Genomic DNA, 21,073 nt, shown 5'->3' on the forward strand with positions numbered 1-21,073 from the left:
ACTTCACCAATAATCAGGGAAACAATTATGTTTTCGGGAATAACCACTTTGACATCCCTTCCCTTCCATACAGGCATAACTGCGACAAGCAGTCAAATACCAACGGAAAACAGCTACTACAGCTCTGTCGAAACCTGGGTCTGTACATTGTCAATGGTAGGTTCATAGGAGACCTCCTAGGAAGATCGACCTATTGCTCACCTCTTGGCTGCAGCACAGTAGACTATATGATTACAGACTTAGACCCATCCTCTTTCAGAGCATTCACAGTCAAACCACAAACAACACTGTCAGATCACAGTCAAATTACTATGTTCCTCAAAAAGACAGAAACAAACAACATAGAAACACAACCCAGTAAACTGTACAACACCAAAAAATCGTACAGATGGGCCAAAAACGACACGGAAAAATACCAGAAAACAATTAGCAATGCATCAACTCAAGCTCTCTTAGACACCTTTCTGGATAACATATACACTCACAATAAAGAAGGCGTAAACCGGGCAGTTAGTAAACTAAACAATATTTTTGATAATTTGGCAACAAATGCAAACTTGAAAGCTCGCAAGAACAAACCCAAAACAAAAAACTATGAAAAATGGTTTGACCGAGATTGCCATAACATGAGGAAAAAACTTAGAAAAATATCAAACCAAAAACACAGACATCCAGAAAACGAGGAACTACGCCTTACTTATTGTCAGACACTAACACAATACAGAAACACACTCAGAACCAAAAAAGAGCAATATATTAAGAATACACTCAGCTCCATGGAGGAATCCATTGATTCCAATTGTTTCTGGGAAAACTTGAAAACACTACACAAAAAACAACACGACGATTTGGCCATTCAAAATGGGGACACATGGGTAAACCACTTTGAAAAATTATACCAGAAAAAAACACTAAGACCAGAGCAACACCAAATATGCAAAAAACTGGAAAAGCTAGAAATGGCCATAAAAGATAACCAAAACCCGCTGGACGCCATAATAACAGAAAAAGAACTTCTTGAAAAACTCAAGGACCTGCGACCAGGAAAAGCCTGCGGGACAGATGGCATACTAAACGAGATGATTAAACACACAGACAACAAAATGAAACTGGCTATCCTAAAACTCTTCAACTTGGTTCTGAGTGTCGGTTATTTCCCTGATATCTGGAACAAAGGACTCATAACGCCCATATACAAAAGTGGGGACAAAATCGACCCAAACAACTATCGAGGCATCTGTGTAAACAGTAACCTGGGGAAGGTATTCTGTAGCATCATAAACAAAAGACTTATAAACTTCCTTGAGGAGCACAATGTCTTGAGTAAAAGCCAAATTGGATTCCTGCCAAACTATAGAACATCCGATCATATCTTCACCCTACAGACCCTAATTGACAAACACGTTCACAATAACAAAAGCAAAATCTACGCATGCTTTGTAGATTTCCAGAAGGCTTTCGACTCCATCTGGCATGACGGTTTATTCCTGAAACTTATCGAAAGTGGGGTAGGAGGGAAAACATATGATGTAATTAAATCAATGTATACAAACAACAAATGTGCAGTTAAAATTGGAGACAAACAAACAAAATACTTCCCACAGGGGTGGGGGGTGACGCAGGGCTCGCCAATCTCACCGACACTCTTTAATATTTACATTAATGGATTGGCAAAACTACTTGAACAATCTACAGCACCCGGCCTCACCCTATATGAATCCAAGGTTAAATTCCTCCTCTATGCAGACGACCTGGTTCTGCTGTCACCTACTAAAGAGGGGCTACAGCAAAACCTGGACCTGCTGGAGTCGTACTGCCAGACTTGGGCCCTGACAATAAATCCCCAAAAAACCAAAGTCCTTGTGTTCCAGCAAAGATCCAAACATCAGGGACCCAAAATAAATTTCACAGTAGGAACAACCAAAATTGAACAAACCACTAACTACACATACTTGGGCTTAAAAATCAGTTCTACGGGAAACTTCAAACTGGCTGTGAATGAACTGAAAGAGAAAGCAAGAAGGGCTTTCTATGCCATCAAAAAATCAATCCAAATAGAAATCCCAATTAGCATTTGGCTCAAAATTTTCAAATCAGTAATTGAACCAATTGCACTCTATGGCAGTGAGGTATGGGGACCGCTAACTCAACAAGAATTTGCAAAATGGGACAAACACCCAATTGAGATCCTACATGCAGAATTCTGTAAAAGTATCCTCCGGACTCAAAGGAAAACAGTAAACAATGCATGCAGGGCGGAACTAGGCCAATATCCATTAATAATCACTATCCAAAAAAGAGCCACCAAATTTTGGAATCACCTACAAATGAGCAATCCCCAATGCTATCACTACGACGCCCTGAAATGCCAAGAGCTGACCATAAAGAAGAATACCCTCAGTCAATTAGTACTGGGACTCAGTGAAGTAACTACTAACAATACTAACAATAACCAGCCCCAGGACAGTGACAGGGTAACACAAAGAATTCGACCCAACACAATCGTCGCTAAGCAAAAGGAAAAATATCTGACATATTGGGCAGAAACAACAAAAACCCAAAGCAAACTCAATTGCTACTTGGCCCTAAACAGACAATACAACATAGCTGATTACCTGACCATGGTAAAGGATAACAAACTGAGAAGAACCTTGACAAGGTACAGACTTAGCGAACATAGCCTAGCGATCGAAAAAGGCAGACACAGGCAGACCAGGCTGCCAAGAGAGGACAGGATATGCTCTCACTGCAGTCAGGGAGTGGTGGAGACAGAGATGCACTTCCTCACAGCTTGTGGAAAATATCAGGGCATCAGGGAGAATTTCTACCAAAAATTCTCACAAATATGCCCTGATTTCAGAAATCTGAATGACAACCAAAAACTCCCATTCCTACTGGGAGAGGAGAGAAGCTGTATAACACTGGCGGCGCACTATGTTACAGCTTGCCATGAACAGAGGGACAACCAGTAAACTAAGAAAAAAATATATATAAACAATGCGAATGTATATTTATACACTCAGGGATATACCTGTTTATACACTGTATGAATAGAACTGCGTTTATGTGCTAAACCATAAATGTATTTTGATGCTTTGGCAACATAAGATGTAACTTATCATGCCAATAAAGCGATTTAAATTGTAAAAATTGTACATTCCCATAAGGGGGAAAGGTAGGGCAACTAAAGTCAGAGCTCCCTGGATGATGAAAGAGATAGAGAGTTAGATGAAGCAGAAAAAGGGGGTGTATGACAGATATCAGGTTGAAAATACAAGTGAGAACCAGGCTGAATAAAGAAAGTTCAGAGGGGAAGTGAAAAAGAAAATAAGCGGGACAAAGAGAGAGTAGGAGAATAGAATGGCAGCGAACATAAAAGGGAATCCAAAAGCCTTCTATCGGCATATAAATAGTAAACGGGTAGTAAGAGGAGGGGTGGGGCCGATTAGGGACCAAAATGGAGATCAACGCATGGAGGCAGAGGCCATGGCTGAGGTACTAAATGAGTACTTTGCATCTGTCTTCACCAAGGAAGAAGATTCTGCCAAAGTCATAGTGAAAGAGGAGGTAGTGGAGATACTTGATAGAATAAAAATTGATAAAGAGGAGATACTAGAAATCCTGGCTGTACTTAAAGTAGATAAATCACCAGGGCTGGATGGGATGCATCCTAGGATGCTGAGGGAAGTTAAGGTGGAAATCGCGGAGGTACTGGCCATAATCTTCCAATCTTCCTTCGATACTGGGGTGATGCCAGAGGACTGGAGAATTGCAAATGCTACACCCTTGTTCAAAAAACGGTGTAAGGATAAACCCAGCAACTACAGGCCAGTCAGTTTAACCTCGGTAATGGGGAAACTTTTAGAAACAATAATCAGGGACAAAGTTAACAGTCACTTGGACAAGTGGATTAATTAATGAAAGTCAGCACGGATTTGTTAAAGGCAAATCATGTTTAACTAACTTGATGGAATTTTTTGATGAGGTAACAGAGAGGGTTGATGAGGGCAATGCGGTTGACGTGGTGTACATGGATTTCCAAAAGGCGTTTGATAAAGTGCCACATAATAGACTTACCAGCAAATAAAAGGGACAGTGGCAGCATGGATATGGAATTGGCTCAGTGACAGGAAACAGAGAGTGGTGGTGAACGGTTGTTTATCAGACTGGAGGAGGGTATACAGTGGTGTTCCCCAGGGGTCGGTTCTAGGACCACTGCTTTTCTTGATATATATTAATGACTTGGACGTGGGTGTACAGGGCACAATTTCAAAATCTGCAGATGACACAAAACTTGGAAGTATAGTGAACAGTGAGGAGGAGAGTGATCGACTTCAGGAAGACACAGACAGGCTGGTGAAACAGGCGGACACGTGGCAGATGAAATTTAACGCAGAAAAGTGTGAAGTGATACATTTTGGTAGGAAGAACGAGGAGAGGCAATATAAACTAAATGGTACAATTCTAAAGTGGGTGCATGAACAGAGAGACCTGGGGTATATGTGCACAAATCATTGAAGGTGGCAGGGCAGGTTGAGAAAGCGGTTAAAAAAGTTTACGGGATCCTGGGCTTCATAAATAGAGGCATAGGCCTAGAAATTTGCGCCAAGCTCGCCTGGGTGCCAGAATTACCGCTCCGGGCGGAGCCGGGAGCGCCAGCCCGATATTCAGTTTGAGCGCCCCAAGAGGGACGCGGGGCGCTGCTCGAGGCTCCCCGTGTCACTCTTGGGACATTCAAACTGAATATCGCAGCGCCACACGCTGCAGCATGGCGCGCTGCGGTACTGCAGGCCTTCCTCCCCTTCTTAAAGGGGAGGGCCCTGCACCAGCGCGATGACCGATCGCGAGTGCCGGCAAAAGAGCCCGGCACCGAGGAGAAGTGCCGGGCTCTCGGGACACAGCCGGCACTGCCCGGGGTGGGGGGGGATCAGGAGGCCGGGGACGGCAGCGCGATGAAGTGCTGGCAGGCGGCCACTGAAAAAAATGGCCGCCCCGCACCTCCACCTTAATTTGCGCCACTACCGCCACAGGTAGGCCCCATGAACTGGTCGCGATTTGCGACCGGCGCTACGGGGGGGGGGCGCGACCCAATATCGCGTTCGGGGCGCTGCGCACACCGATGACGTCATCAGTGGCGACACAGCGCAACAGGCTAACGCCGCCATTAATGCCCCGCTAAATTTCGCGGGAGGCATGGCCAGTGGCGCTAAAGCCACTAAGTGCCCTCTCTGGGCGCTAACTGGTGGCGCAGCCCACTGAATTTCCAGGCCATAGAGTACAAAAGTGTGGAAATTATGATGAACCTTTATAAAACACTGGTTCGGCCCCAACTGGAGTATTGTGTCCAATTCTGGGCACCGCACTTTAGGAAGGATGTGAAGACCTTAGCGAGGGTGCAGAGGAGATTTACGAGAATGGTCCCAGGGATGAGGGACTTCAGTTACGTGGATAGACTGGAGAAGCTGGGGTTGTTCTCCTTGGAGCAGAGAAGATTGAGAGGGGAATTGATAGAGGTGTTCAAAATCATGAGGGGTCTGGACAGAGTAGAGAGAAACTGTTCCCATTGGGTCGAGGGCCGGAGGCACAGATTTAAGGTGATTGGCAGAACAAAAGCGACATGAGGAAAAACTTTTTTACGCAGCGAGTGGTTATGATCTGGAATGCACTGCCTGAGAGGGTGGTGGAGGCAGATTCAATCATGGCTTTCAAAAGGGAGTTGGATAAGTACCTGAAGGAAAAAAATTTGCAGGGCTCCGGGGAAAGGGCGGGGGAGTGGGACTAGCTGAAGGGCTCTTGCAGAGAGCGGCACGGGCTTGACGGGCCGAATGGCCTCCTCCTGTGCTGTAACCATTCCATGACACTATGATCTGATCCGGGAGCACAGGTGCTGACTCCAACTCCTGTTGTCCGTGTATCCCAGCAACGTGACTCCTGGCTGGAGGGGAGGTATTATACGATGGGATGGTTCCCGTGGGAATGTTGGGACAGTGCGGCAGTTTTAAGGGATATTTTAAGGAAAGTTAGACAGGGATCTTACCTTCATTCAGTTTCAGCAAGAGAAACATTAACCCCAGAGCAGAGAGATCACACTTCATGGTCCCGGAACGTGAATATCCCGATACAGCCTGAAACACAAACAGCCTGTAGGTCACAGCCTGCTCCTGGCACACTCAGACCGTGTCTCACACTCACTCTCTGTGTCTCACACTCAGACCGCGTCTCACACTCAGTCCGCGTCTCACACTCACTCTCCGTGTCTCACACTCACTCTCCGTGTCTCACACTCACTCTCTGTGTCTCACACTCAGACCGCGTCTCACACTCAGACCGTGTCTCACACTCACTCTCTGTGTCTCACACTCAGACCGCGTCTCACACTCACTCTCCGTGTCTCACACTCCGACCGTGTCTCACACTCACTCTCTGTGTCTCACACTCACTCTCCGTGTCTCACACTCAGACCGTGTCTCACACTCACTCTCTGTGTCTCACACTCAGACCGCGTCTTACACTCACTCTCCGTGTCTCTGTAATGAAACCTGTTTGTCTTGCCTGTATTACCCTCCCCCACACGGTGTACAGTTTCACTTCCTCTTCCCTGACGAACCTGGAAGGTTCTAGGTCTTGGCTCTTGGCTCCGCCCCTGACTTCTCTTACTTAACGATCCCAGGATCTGTATGACTCATTTCCTGTGAGCCAGTCAGTGTGTTGAGATGTTAGCTCTGATCTTAGTGATTAAAAGCCAACTTGTTAAAGTCTGTAACTTCTAGTTTTGTGGTTATTGAAGGCACATCAGTCTCACACTCAGACCGTGTCTCACACTCACTCTCCGTGTCTCACACTCACTCTCTGTGTCTCACACTCACTCTCTGTGTCTCACACTTAGACCACGTCTCACACTCACTCTCTGTGTCTCACACTCACTCTCTGTGTCTCACACTTAGACCGCGTCTCACACTCACTCTCTGTGTCTCACACTCACTCTCCGTGTCTCACACTCACTCTCCGTGTCTCACACTCACTCTCTGTGTCTCACACTCAGACCGTGTCTCACACTCACTCTCTGTGTCTCACACTCATTCTCTGTGTCTCATACTCAGACCGTGTCTCACACTCACTCTCTGTGTCTCACACTCAGACCGTGTCTCACACTCACTCTCTGTGTCTCACACTCACTCTCTGTGTCTCACACTCAGACCGTGTCTCACACTCACTCTCTGTGTCTCACACTCAGACCGTGCCTCACACTCACTCTCTGTGTCTCACACTCAGACCGTGTCTCACACTCACTCTCTGTGTCTCACACTCACTCTCTGTGTCTCACACTCAGACCGTGTCACACACTCACTCTCTGTGTCTCACACTCATTCACTCCGTGTCTCACACTCAATCTCTGTGTCTCACACTCACTCTCTCCGTTTCTCACACTCACTCTCTCCGTGTCTCACACTCACTCTCTGTGTCTCATACTCACTCTCTGTGTCTCACACTCAAACCGTGTCTCACACTCACTCTCTGTGTCTCACATTCATTCACTCCGTGTCTCACACTCAATCTCTGTGTCTCACACTCACTCTCTCCGTTTCTCACACTCACTCTCTCCGTGTCTCACACTCACTCTCTGTGTCTCACACTCAGACTGTGTCTCACACTCACTCTCCGTGTCTCACACTCACTCTCTGTGTCTCACATTCACTCTCCGTGTCTCACACTCACTCCCCGTGTCTCACACTCACTCTGTGTCTCACACTCGCTCTCCGTGTCTCACACTCACTCTCTCCGTGTCTCACGCTCACTCTCTCTGTGTCTCACACTCACTCCCCGTGTCTCACACTCACTCCCCGTGTCTCACACTCACTCTGTGTCTCACACTCTCTCTCGTCGTGTCTCACACTCACTCTCTCCATGTCTCACACTCACTCTCTCTGTGTCTCACACTCACTCTCCGTGTCCTACACTCACTCGCTGTGTCACAATCACGCTCTGTGTCTCACTCACTCTGTGTCTCACACTCACTCTGTGTCTCACACTCATTCTCCATGTCTCACACTCACTCTCCATGTCTCACACTCACTCTCCATGTCTCACACTCACTGTGTCTCACACTCACTCTCCGTGTCTCACTCACTCTCCGTGTCTCACACTCACTCTCTGTGTCTCACACTCAGACCGTGTCACACACTCACTCTCTGTGTCTCACACTCAGACCGTGTCTCACACTCAATCTCTGTCTCACACTCATTCACTCCGTGTCTCACACTCACTCTCCGTGTCTCACACTCACTCTCCGTGCCTCACACTCACTCTCCGTGTCTCACACTCACTCTCCGTGTCTCACACTCACTCTCCGTATCTCACACTCACACTCTCCATGTCTCACACTCACTCTCCATGTCTCACACTCACTCTCCGTGTCTCACACTCACTCGCCGTGTCTCACACTGACTCTCTCCGTGTCTCACACTCACTCTCATGTCTCACACTCACTCTCCATGTCTCACACTCACTCTCCAGGTCTCACACTCAGTCTGTGTCTCACACTCACTCTCCGTGTCTCACACTCACTCTCTCCATGTCTCACACTCACTTTCCGTGTCTCACACTCACTCTCTCCATGTCTCACACTCACTCTCTCCATGTCTCACACTCACTCTCCGTGTCTCACACTCACTCTCTCCATGTCTCACACTCACTCTCCATGTCTCACACTCACTCTCCATGTCTCACACTCACTCTCTCCATGTCTCACACTCACTCTCTGTGTCCCACACTCACTCTCTCCATGTCTCACACTCACTCTCCGTGTCTCACACTCACTCTCTCCATGTCTCACACTCACTCTCCGTGTCTCACACTCACTCTCCGTGTCTCACACTCACTCTCCGTGTCTCACACTCACTCTCCAGGTCTCACACTCACTCTCCGTGTCTCACACTCACTCTCCAGGTCTCACACTCACTCTCCAGGTCTCACACTCACTCTCCAGGTCTCACACTCACTCTCCAGGTCTCACACTCAGTCTGTGTCTCACACGCACTCTCCGTGTCTCACACTCACTCTCTCCATGTCTCACACTCACTTTCCGTGTCTCACACTCACTCTCTCCATGTCTCACACTCACTCTCTCCATGTCTCACACTCACTCTCCGTGTCTCACACTCACTCTCTCCATGTCTCACACTCACTCTCCATGTCTCACACTCACTCTCCATGTCTCACACTCACTCTCCATGTCTCACACTCACTCTCCATGTCTCACACTCACTCTCTCCATGTCTCACACTCACTCTCTGTTTCCCACACTCACTCTCTCCATGTCTCACACTCACTCTCCGTGTCTCACACTCACTCTCTCCATGTCTCACACTCACTCTCTGTGTCTCACACTCACTCTCCGTGTCTCACACTCACTCTCCAGGTCTCACACTCACTCTCCGTGTCTCACACTCACTCTCCAGGTCTCACACTCACTCTCTCCATCTCTCACACTCACTCTCTCCATGTCTCACACTCACTCTCCGTGTCTCACACTCACTCTCTGTGTCTCACACTCACTCTCTCCGTGTCTCACACTCACTCTCCGTGTCTCACACTCACTCTCTCCATGTCTCACACTCACCCTCCGTGTCTCACACTCACTCTCCGTGTCTCACACTCACTCTCCATGTCTCACACTCACTCTCCATGTCTCACACTCACTCTCCATGTCTCACACTCACTCTCCATGTCTCACACTCACTCTGTGTCTCACACTCACTCTCCGTGTCTCACTCACTCTCCGTGTCTCACACTCACTCTCTGTGTCTCACACTCAGACCGTGTCACACACTCACTCTCTGTGTCTCACACTCACTCTGTGTCTCACACTCGCTCTCCGTGTCTCACACTCACTCTCTCCGTGTTTCACGCTCACTCTCTCTGTGTCTCACACTCACTCCCCGTGTCTCACACTCACTCCCCGTGTCTCACACTCACTCTGTGTCTCACACTCTCTCTCCGTGTCTCACACTCACTCTCCTTGTCTCACACTCACTCTCCATGTCTCACACTCACTCTCCATGTCTCACACTCACTCTGTGTCTCACACTCACTCTCCGTGTCTCACTCACTCTCCGTGTCTCACACTCACTCTCTGTGTCTCACACTCAATCTCTGTGTCTCACACTCAGACCGTGTCACACACTCACTCTCTGTGTCTCACACTCAGGCCGTGTCTCACACTCACTCTCTGTCTCACACTCATTCACTCCGTGTCTCACACTCACTCTCCGTGTCTCACACTCACTCTCCGTGCCTCACACTCACTCTCCGTGCCTCACACTCACTCTCCATGTCTCACACTCACTCTCCGTGTCTCACACTCACTCTCCGTATCTCACACTCACACTCTCCATGTCTCACACTCACTCTCCATGTCTCACACTCACTCTCCGTGTCTCACACTCACTCGCCGTGTCTCACACTGACTCTCTCCATGTCTCACACTCACTCTCCGTGTCTCACACTCACTCTCCGTGTCTCACACTCACTCTCCAGGTCTCACACTCAGTCTGTGTCTCACACTCACTCTCCGTGTCTCACACTCACTCTCTCCATGTCTCACACTCACTTTCCGTGTCTCACACTCACTCTCTCCATGTCTCACACTCACTCTCTCCATGTCTCACACTCACTCTCCGTGTCTCACACTCACTCTCTCCATGTCTCACACTCACTCTCCATGTCTCACACTCACTCTCCATGTCTCACACTCACTCTCCATGTCTCACACTCACTCTCTCCATGTCTCACTCACTCTCCGTGTCTCACACTCACTCTCTCCATGTCTCACACTCACTCTCCGTGTCTCACACTCACTCTCCGTGTCTCACACTCACTTTCCATGTCTCACACTCACTCTCCAGGTCTCACACTCACTCTCCAGGTCTCACACTCACTCTCCAGGTCTCACACTCAGTCTGTGTCTCACACTCACTCTCTGTGTCGCACACTCACTCTCTCCATGTCTCACACTCACTCTCTCCATGTCTCACACTCACTCTCTCCATGTCTCACACTCACTCTCTCCATGTCTCACACTCACTCTCCGTGTCTCACACTCACTCTCTCCATGTCTCACACTCACTCTCCATGTCTCACACTCACTCTCCATGTCTCACACTCACTCTCTCCATGTCTCACACTCACTCTCTCCATGTCTCACACTCACTCTCCGTGTCTCACACTCACTCTCCGTGTCTCACACTCACTCTCCAGGTCTCACACTCACTCTCCGTGTTTCACACTCACTCTCCAGGTCTCACACTCACTCTCCAGGTCTCACACTCAGTCTGTGTCTCACACTCACTCTCCGTGTCTCACACTCACTCTCCGTGTCTCGCACTCACACTCTCCAGGTCACACACTCACTCGCCGTGTCTCACACTCACTCTCCGTGTCTCACACTCTCCATGTCTCACCATCACTCTCCATGTCTCACAGTCACTCTCCATGTCTCACACTCACTCTCTCCATGTCTCACACTCACTCTCTGTGTCTCACACTCACTCTCCGTGTCTCACACTCATTCTCCGTGTCTCACACTCAGACCGTGTCTCACGCTCAGACCGTGTCTTACACTCACTCTCTGTGTCTCACATTCACTCTCTGTGTCTCACACTCACTCTCCGTGTCTCACACTCAGTCTGTGTCTCACACTCAGTCTGTGTCTCACACTCATTCTCCGTGTCTCACACTCACTCTCCGTGTCTCACACTCAGACCGTGTCTCACACTCAGACCGTGTCTCACACTCACTCTCTGTGTCTCACACTCACTCTCCGTGTCTCACACTCACTCTCCGTGTCTCACACTCACTCTCCGTGTCTCACACTCAGTCTGTGTCTCACACTCACTCTCCGTGTCTCACACTCACTCTCCGTGTCTCACACTCACTCTCCGTGTCTCACACTCAGTCTGTGTCTCACACTCACTCTCCGTGTCTCACACTCACTCTCCGTGTCTCACACTCAGTCTGTGTCTCACACTCACTCTCCGTGTCTCACACTCACTCTCCGTGTCTCACACTCACTCTCCGTGTCTCACACTCACTCTCCGTGTCTCACACTCAGACCGTGTCTCACACTCAGACCGTGTCTCACACTCACTCTCCGTGTCTCACACTCACTCTCCGTGTCTCACACTCAGACCGTGTCTCACACTCACTCTCCGTGTCTCACACTCACTCTCCTTGTCTCACACTCACTCTCTGTGTCTCACACTCAGACCGCGTCTCACACTCACTCTCCGTGTCTCACACTCCGACCGTGTCTCACACTCACTCTCTGTGTCTCACACTCACTCTCCGTGTCTCACACTCAGACCGTGTCTCACACTCAGACCGCGTCTTACACTCACTCTCCGTGTCTCACACTCACTCTCTGTGTCTCACACTTAGACCGCGTCTCACACTCACTCTCTGTGTCTCACACTCACTCTCCGTGTCTCACACTCACTCTCCGTGTCTCACACTCACTCTCTGTGTCTCACACTCAGACCGTGTCTCACACTCACTCTCTGTGTCTCACACTCACTCTCTGTGTCTCACACTCACTCTCTGTGTCTCACACTCAGACCGTGCCTCACACTCACTCTCTGTGTCTCACACTCAGACCGTGTCTCACACTCACTCTCTGTGTCTCACACTCACTCTCTGTGTCTCACACTCAGACCGTGTCACACACTCACTCTCTGTGTCTCACACTCATTCACTCCGTGTCTCACACTCAATCTCTGTGTCTCACACTCACTCTCTCCGTTTCTCACACTCACTCTCTCCGTGTCTCACACTCACTCTCTGTGTCTCACACTCACTCTCCGTGTCTCACACTCAAACCGTGTCTCACACTCACTCTCTGTGTCTCACATTCATTCACTCCGTGTCTCACACTCAATCTCTGTGTCTCACACTCACTCTCTCCGTTTCTCACACTCACTCTCTCCGTGTCTCACACTCACTCTCTGTGTCTCACACTCAGACTGTGTCTCAGACTCACTCTCCGTGTCTCACACTCACTCTCTGTCTCACATTCACTCTCCGTGTCTCACACTCACTCCCCGTGTCTCACACTCACTCTGTGTCTCACACTCGCTCTCCGTGTCTCACACTCACTCTCTCCGTGTCTCACGCTCACTCTCTCTGTGTCTCACACTCACTCCCCGTGTCTCACACTCACTCCCCATGTCTCACACTCACTCTGTGTCTCACACTCTCTCTCGTCGTGTCTCACACTCACTCTCTCCATGTCTCACACTCACTCTCTCTGTGTCTCACACTCACTCTCCGTGTCCTACACTCACTCGCTGTGTCACAATCACGCTCTGTGTCTCACTCACTCTGTGTCTCACACTCACTCTGTGTCTCACACTCATTCTCCATGTCTCACACTCACTCTCCATGTCTCACACTCACTCTCCATGTCTCACACTCACTCTGTGTCTCACACTCACTCTCCGTGTCTCACTCACTCTCCGTGTCTCACACTCACTCTCTGTGTCTCACACTCAGACCGTGTCACACACTCACTCTCTGTGTCTCACACTCAGACCGTGTCTCACACTCACTCTCTGTCTCACACTCATTCACTCCGTGTCTCACACTCACTCTCTGTGTCTCACACTCACTCTCCGTGCCTCACACTCACTCTCCATGTCTCACACTCACTCTCCGTGTCTCACACTCACTCTCCGTATCTCACACTCACACTCTCCATGTCTCACACTCACTCTCCATGTCTCACACTCACTCTCCGTGTCTCACACTCACTCGCCGTGTCTCACACTGACTCTCTCCGTGTCTCACACTCACTCTCATGTCTCACACTCACTCTCCGTGTCTCACACTCACTCTCCAGGTCTCACACTCAGTCTGTGTCTCACACTCACTCTCCGTGTCTCACACTCACTCTCTCCATGTCTCACACTCACTTTCCGTGTCTCACACTCACTCTCTCCATGTCTCACACTCACTCTCTCCATGTCTCACACTCACTCTCCATGTCTCACACTCACTCTCTCCATGTCTCACACTCACTCTCCATGTCTCACACTCACTCTCCATGTCTCACACTCACTCTCTCCATGTCTCACACTCACTCTCTCCATGTCTCACACTCACTCTCTGTGTCCCACACTCACTCTCTCCATGTCTCACACTCACTCACCGTGTCTCACACTCACTCTCTCCATGTCTCACACTCACTCTCCGTGTCTCACACTCACTCTCCGTGTCTCACACTCACTCTCCAGGTCTCACACTCACTCTCCAGGTCTCACACTCACTCTCCGTGTCTCACACTCACTCTCCAGGTCTCACACTCACTCTCCAGGTCTCACACTCAGTCTGTGTCTCACACTCACTCTCCGTGTCTCACACTCACTCTCTCCATGTCCCACACTCACTTTCCGTGTCTCACACTCACTCTCTCCATGTCTCACACTCACTCTCTCCATGTCTCACACTCACTCTCCGTGTCTCACACTCACTCTCCCCATGTCTCACACTCACTCTCCATGTCTCACACTCACTCTCCATGTCTCACACTCACTCTCTCCATGTCTCACACTCACTCTCTGTGTCCCACACTCACTCTCTCCATGTCTCACACTCACTCTCCGTGTCTCACACTCACTCTCTCCATGTCTCACACTCACTCTCCGTGTCTCACACTCACTCTCCGTGTCTCACACTCACTCTCCAGGTCTCACACTCACTCTCCGTGTCTCACACTCACTCTCCAGGTCTCACACTCACTCTCTCCATCTCTCACACTCACTCTCTCCATGTCTCACACTCACTCTCCGTGTCTCACACTCACTCTCTGTGTCTCACACTCACTCTCTCCGTGTCTCACACTCACTCTCCGTGTCTCACACTCACTCTCTCCATGTCTCACACTCACTCTCCGTGTCTCTCACTCACTCTCCGTGTCTCACACTCACTCTCCAGGTCTCACACTCACTCTCCGTGCCTCACACTCACTCTCCAGGTCTCACACTCACTCTCCATGTCTCACACTCACTCTCCATGTCTCACACTCACTCTCCATGTCTCACACTCACTCTGTGTCTCACACTCACTCTCCGTGTCTCACTCACTCTCCGTGTCTCACACTCACTCTCTGTGTCTCACACTCAGACCGTGTCACACACTCACTCTCTGTGTCTCACACTCAGGCCGTGTCTCACACTCACTCTCTGTCTCACACTCATTCACTCCGTGTCTCACACTCACTCTCCATGTCTCACACTCACTCTCCGTGCCTCACACTCACTCTCCATGTCTCACACTCACTCTCCGTGTCTCACACTCACTCTCCGTATCTCACACTCACACTCTCCGTGTCTCACACTCACTCTCCATGTCTCACACTCACTCTCCGTGTCTCACACTCACTCGCCGTGTCTCACACTGACTCTCTCCATGTCTCACACTCACTCTCATGTCTCACACTCACTCTCTGTGTCTCACACTCACTCTCCAGGTCTCACACTCAGTCTGTGTCTCACACTCACTCTCCGTGTCTCACACTCACTCTCTCCATGTCTCACACTCACTTTCCGTGTCTCACACTCACTCTCTCCATGTCTCACACTCACTCTCTCCATGTCTCACACTCACTCTCCGTGTCTCACACTCACTCTCTCCATGTCTCACACTCACTCTCCATGTCTCACACTCACTCTCCATGTCTCACACTCACTCTCTCCATGTCTCACACTCACTCTCCGTGTCTCACACTCACTCTCTCCATGTCTCACACTCACTCTCCGTGTCTCACACTCACTCTCCGTGTCTCACACTCACTCTCCAGGTCTCACACTCACTCTCCGTGTCTCACACTCACTCTCCAGGACTCACACTCACTCTCCAGGTCTCACACTCAGTCTGTGTCTCACACTCACTCTCCGTGTCTCACACTCACTCTCGCCATGTCTCACACTCACTCTCTCCATGTCTCACACTCACTCTCTCCATGTCTCACACTCACTCTCTCCATGTCTCACACTCACTCTCCGTGTCTCACACTCACTCTCTCCATGTCTCACACTCACTCTCCATGTCTCACACTCACTCTCCATGTCTCACACTCACTCTCTCCATGTCTCACACTCACTCTCTGTGTCCCACACTCACTCTCTCCATGTCTCACACTCACTCTCCGTGTCTCACACTCACTCTCCGTGTCTCACACTCACTCTCCAGGTCTCACACTCACTCTCCGTGTCTCACACTCACTCTCCAGGTCTCACACTCACTCTCCAGGTCTCACACTCATTCTGTGTCTCACACTCACTCTCCGTGTCTCACACTCACTCTCCGTGTCTCGCACTCACACTCTCCAGGTCACACACTCACTCGCCGTGTCTCACACTCACTCTCTGTGTCTCACACTCTCCATGTCTCACCATCACTCTCGATGTCTCACAGTCACTCTCCATGTCTCACACTCACTCTCTCCATGTCTCACACTCACTCTCTGTGTCTCACACTCACTCTCCGTGTCTCACACTCATTCTCCGTGTCTCATACTCAGACCGTGTCTCACGCTCAGACCGTGTCTTACACTCACTCTCTGTGTCTCACATTCACTCTCTGTTTCTCACACTCACTCTCCGTGTCTCACACTCAGTCTGTGTCTCACACTCAGTCTGTGTCTCACACTCATTCTCCGTGTTTCACACTCACTCTCCGTGTCTCACACTCACTCTCTGTGTCCCACACTCACTCTCTCCATGCCTCACACTCACTCTCCGTGTCTCACACTCACTCTCTCCATGTCTCACACTCACTCTCCGTGTCTCACACTCACTCTCCGTGTCTCACACTCACTCTCCAGGTCTCACACTCACTCTCCAGGTCTCACACTCACTCTCCGTGTCTCACACTCACTCTCCAGGTCTCACACTCACTCTCCAGGTCTCACACTCAGTCTGTGTCTCACACTCACTCTCCGTGTCTCACACTCACTCTCTCCATGTCTCACACTCACTTTCCGTGTCTCACACTCACTCTCCGTGTCTCACACTCACTCTCCGTGTCTCACACTCACTCTCTCCATGTCTCACACTCACTCTCCGTGTCTCACACTCACTCTCCGTGTCTCACACTCACTCTCCAGGTCTCACACTCACTCTCCGTGTCTCACACTCACTCTCCAGGACTCACACTCACTCTCCAGGTCTCACACTCAGTCTGTGTCTCACACTCACTCTCCGTGTCTCACACTCACTCTCTCCATGTCTCACACTCACTCTCTCCATGTCTCACACTCACTCTCTCCATGTCTCACACTCACTCTCCGTGTCTCACACTCACTCTCTCCATGTCTCACACTCACTCTCCATGTCTCACACTCACTCTCCATGTCTCACACTCACTCTCTCCATGTCTCACACTCACTTCTCTGTGTCCCACACTCACTCTCTCCATGTCTCACACTCACTCTCCGTGTCTCACACTCACTCTCTCCATGTCTCACACTCACTCTCCGTGTCTCACACTCACTCTCCGTGTCTCACACTCACTCTCCAGGTCTCACACTCACTCTCCGTGTCTCACACTCACTCTCCAGGTCTCACACTCACTCTCTCCATCTCTCACACTCACTCTCTCCATGTCTCACACTCACTCTCCGTGTCTCACACTCACTCTCTGTGTCTCACACTCACTCTCTCCGTGTCTCACACTCACTCTCCGTGACTCACACTCACTCTCTCCATGTCTCACACTCACTCTCCGTGTCTCACACTCACTCTCCGTGTCTCACACTCACTCTCCAGGTCTCACACTCACTCTCCGTGCCTCACACTCACTCTCCAGGTCTCACACTCACTCTCCATGTCTCACACTCACTCTCCATGTCTCACACTCACTCTTCATGTCTCACACTCACTCTGTGTCTCACACTCACTCTCCGTGTCTCACTCACTCTCCGTGTCTCACACTCACTCTCTGTGTCTCACACTCAGACCGTGTCACACACTCACTCTCTGTGTCTCACACTCAGGCCGTGTCTCACACTCACTCTCTGTCTCACACTCATTCACTCCGTGTCTCACACTCACTCTCCGTGTCTCACACTCACTCTCCGTGCCTCACACTCACTCTCCATGTCTCACACTCACTCTCCGTGTCTCACACTCACTCTCCGTATCTCACACTCACACTCTCCATGTCTCACACTCACTCTCCATGTCTCACACTCACTCTCCGTGTCTCACACTCACTCGCCGTGTCTCACACTGACTCTCTCCGTGTCTCACACTCACTCTCATGTCTCACACTCACTCTCCGTGTCTCACACTCACTCTCCAGGTCTCACACTCAGTCTGTGTCTCACACTCACTCTCCGTGTCTCACACTCACTCTCTCCATGTCTCACACTCACTTTCCGTGTCTCACACTCACTCTCTCCATGTCTCACACTCACTCTCTCCATGTCTCACACTCACTCTCCGTGTCTCACACTCACTCTCTCCATGTCTCACACTCACTCTCCATGTCTCACACTCACTCTCCATGTCTCACACTCACTCTCTCCATGTCTCACACTCACTCTCCGTGTCTCACACTCACTCTCTCCATGTCTCACACTCACTCTCCGTGTCTCACACTCACTCTCCGTGTCTCACACTCACTCTCCAGGTCTCACACTCACTCTCCGTGTCTCACACTCACTCTCCAGGACTCACACTCACTCTCCAGGTCTCACACTCAGTCTGTGTCTCACACTCACTCTCCGTGTCTCACACTCACTCTCTCCATGTCTCACACTCGCTCTCTCCATGTCTCACACTCACTCTCTCCATGTCTCACACTCACTCTCTCCATGTCTCACACTCACTCTCCGTGTCTCACACTCACTCTCTCCATGTCTCACACTCACTCTCCATGTCTCACACTCACTCTCCATGTCTCACACTCACTCTCTCCATGTCTCACACTCACTCTCTGTGTCCCACACTCACTCTCTCCATGTCTCACACTCACTCTCCGTGTCTCACACTCACTCTCCGTGCCTCACACTCACTCTCCATGTCTCACACTCACTCTCCGTGTCTCACACTCACTCTCCGTATCTCACACTCACACTCTCCATGTCTCACACTCACTCTCCATGTCTCACACTCACTCTCCGTGTCTCACACTCACTCGCCGTGTCTCACACTGACTCTCTCCGTGTCTCACACTCACTCTCATGTCTCACACTCACTCTCCGTGTCTCACACTCACTCTCCAGGTCTCACACTCAGTCTGTGTCTCACACTCACTCTCCGTGTCTCACACTCACTCTCTCCATGTCTCACACTCACTTTCCGTGTCTCACACTCACTCTCTCCATGTCTCACACTCACTCTCTCCGTGTCTCACACTCACTCTCCGTGTCTCACACTCAGACCGTGTCTCACACTCAGACCGTGTCTCACACTCACTCTCCGTGTCTCACACTCACTCTCCGTGTCTCACACTCAGACCGTGTCTCACACTCACTCTCCGTGTCTCACACTCACTCTCCTTGTCTCACACTCACTCTCTGTGTCTCACACTCAGACCGCGTCTCACACTCACTCTCCGTGTCTCACACTCCGACCGTGTCTCACACTCACTCTCTGTGTCTCACACTCACTCTCCGTGTCTCACACTCAGACCGTGTCTCACACTCAGACCGCGTCTTACACTCACTCTCCGTGTCTCACACTCACTCTCTGTGTCTCACACTTAGACCGCGTCTCACACTCACTCTCTGTGTCTCACACTCACTCTCCGTGTCTCACACTCACTCTCCGTGTCTCACACTCACTCTCTGTGTCTCACACTCAGACCGTGTCTCACACTCACTCTCTGTGTCTCACACTCACTCTCTGTGTCTCACACTCACTCTCTGTGTCTCACACTCAGACCGTGCCTCACACTCACTCTCTGTGTCTCACACTCAGACCGTGTCTCACACTCACTCTCTGTGTCTCACACTCACTCTCTGTGTCTCACACTCAGACCGTGTCACACACTCACTCTCTGTGTCTCACACTCATTCACTCCGTGTCTCACACTCAATCTCTGTGTCTCACACTCACTCTCTCCGTTTCTCACACTCACTCTCTCCGTGTCTCACACTCACTCTCTGTGTCTCACACTCACTCTCCGTGTCTCACACTCAAACCGTGTCTCACACTCACTCTCTGTGTCTCACATTCATTCACTCCGTGTCTCACACTCAATCTCTGTGTCTCACACTCACTCTCTCCGTTTCTCACACTCACTCTCTCCGTGTCTCACACTCACTCTCTGTGTCTCACACTCAGACTGTGTCTCACACTCACTCTCCGTGTCTCACACTCACTCTCTGTCTCACATTCACTCTCCGTGTCTCACACTCACTCCCCGTGTCTCACACTCACTCTGTGTCTCACACTCGCTCTCCGTGTCTCACACTCACTCTCTCCGTGTCTCACGCTCACTCTCTCTGTGTCTCACACTCACTCCCCGTGTCTCACACTCACTCCCCATGTCTCACACTCACTCTGTGTCTCACACTCTCTCTCGTCGTGTCTCACACTCACTCTCTCCATGTCTCACACTCACTCTCTCTGTGTCTCACACTCACTCTCCGTGTCCTACACTCACTCGCTGTGTCACAATCACGCTCTGTGTCTCACTCACTCTGTGTCTCACACTCACTCTGTGTCTCACACTCATTCTCCATGTCTCACACTCACTCTCCATGTCTCACACTCACTCTCCATGTCTCACACTCACTCTGTGTCTCACACTCACTCTCCGTGTCTCACTCACTCTCCGTGTCTCACACTCACTCTCTGTGTCTCACACTCAGACCGTGTCACACACTCACTCTCTGTGTCTCACACTCAGACCGTGTCTCACACTCACTCTCTGTCTCACACTCATTCACTCCGTGTCTCACACTCACTCTCTGTGTCTCACACTCACTCTCCGTGCCTCACACTCACTCTCCATGTCTCACACTCACTCTCCGTGTCTCACACTCACTCTCCGTATCTCACACTCACACTCT

At 50.3% G+C, this 21,073-nt stretch overlaps 1 protein-coding gene across 1 annotated transcript in view; it reads right to left on the reverse strand.

The window, feature by feature from the left end:
• The window catches only part of LOC147123864 (galectin-3-binding protein-like), a 54,133-nt gene extending 47,333 nt beyond the window's left edge, over positions 1–6,800 (reverse strand). Inside the window, exons 1-2 of the mRNA XM_085967544.1 lie at positions 6,517–6,800; positions 6,038–6,125 (exon numbers count right to left, since the gene is read on the reverse strand). Coding sequence (XP_085823670.1) covers positions 6,038–6,095 — 58 coding nt within the window. The 5' untranslated portion in view covers positions 6,096–6,125; positions 6,517–6,800. The remainder of the gene's footprint in view (positions 1–6,037; positions 6,126–6,516) is intronic.
• Between the last annotated feature and the right edge of the window lie 14,273 nt (positions 6,801–21,073).

This window comes from Somniosus microcephalus, chromosome 2 (genome assembly GCF_052327205.1).
Source record: "Somniosus microcephalus isolate GS21.2 chromosome 2, FLI_Smic_1.0, whole genome shotgun sequence".
Lineage (NCBI taxonomy): Eukaryota > Metazoa > Chordata > Chondrichthyes > Squaliformes > Somniosidae > Somniosus > Somniosus microcephalus.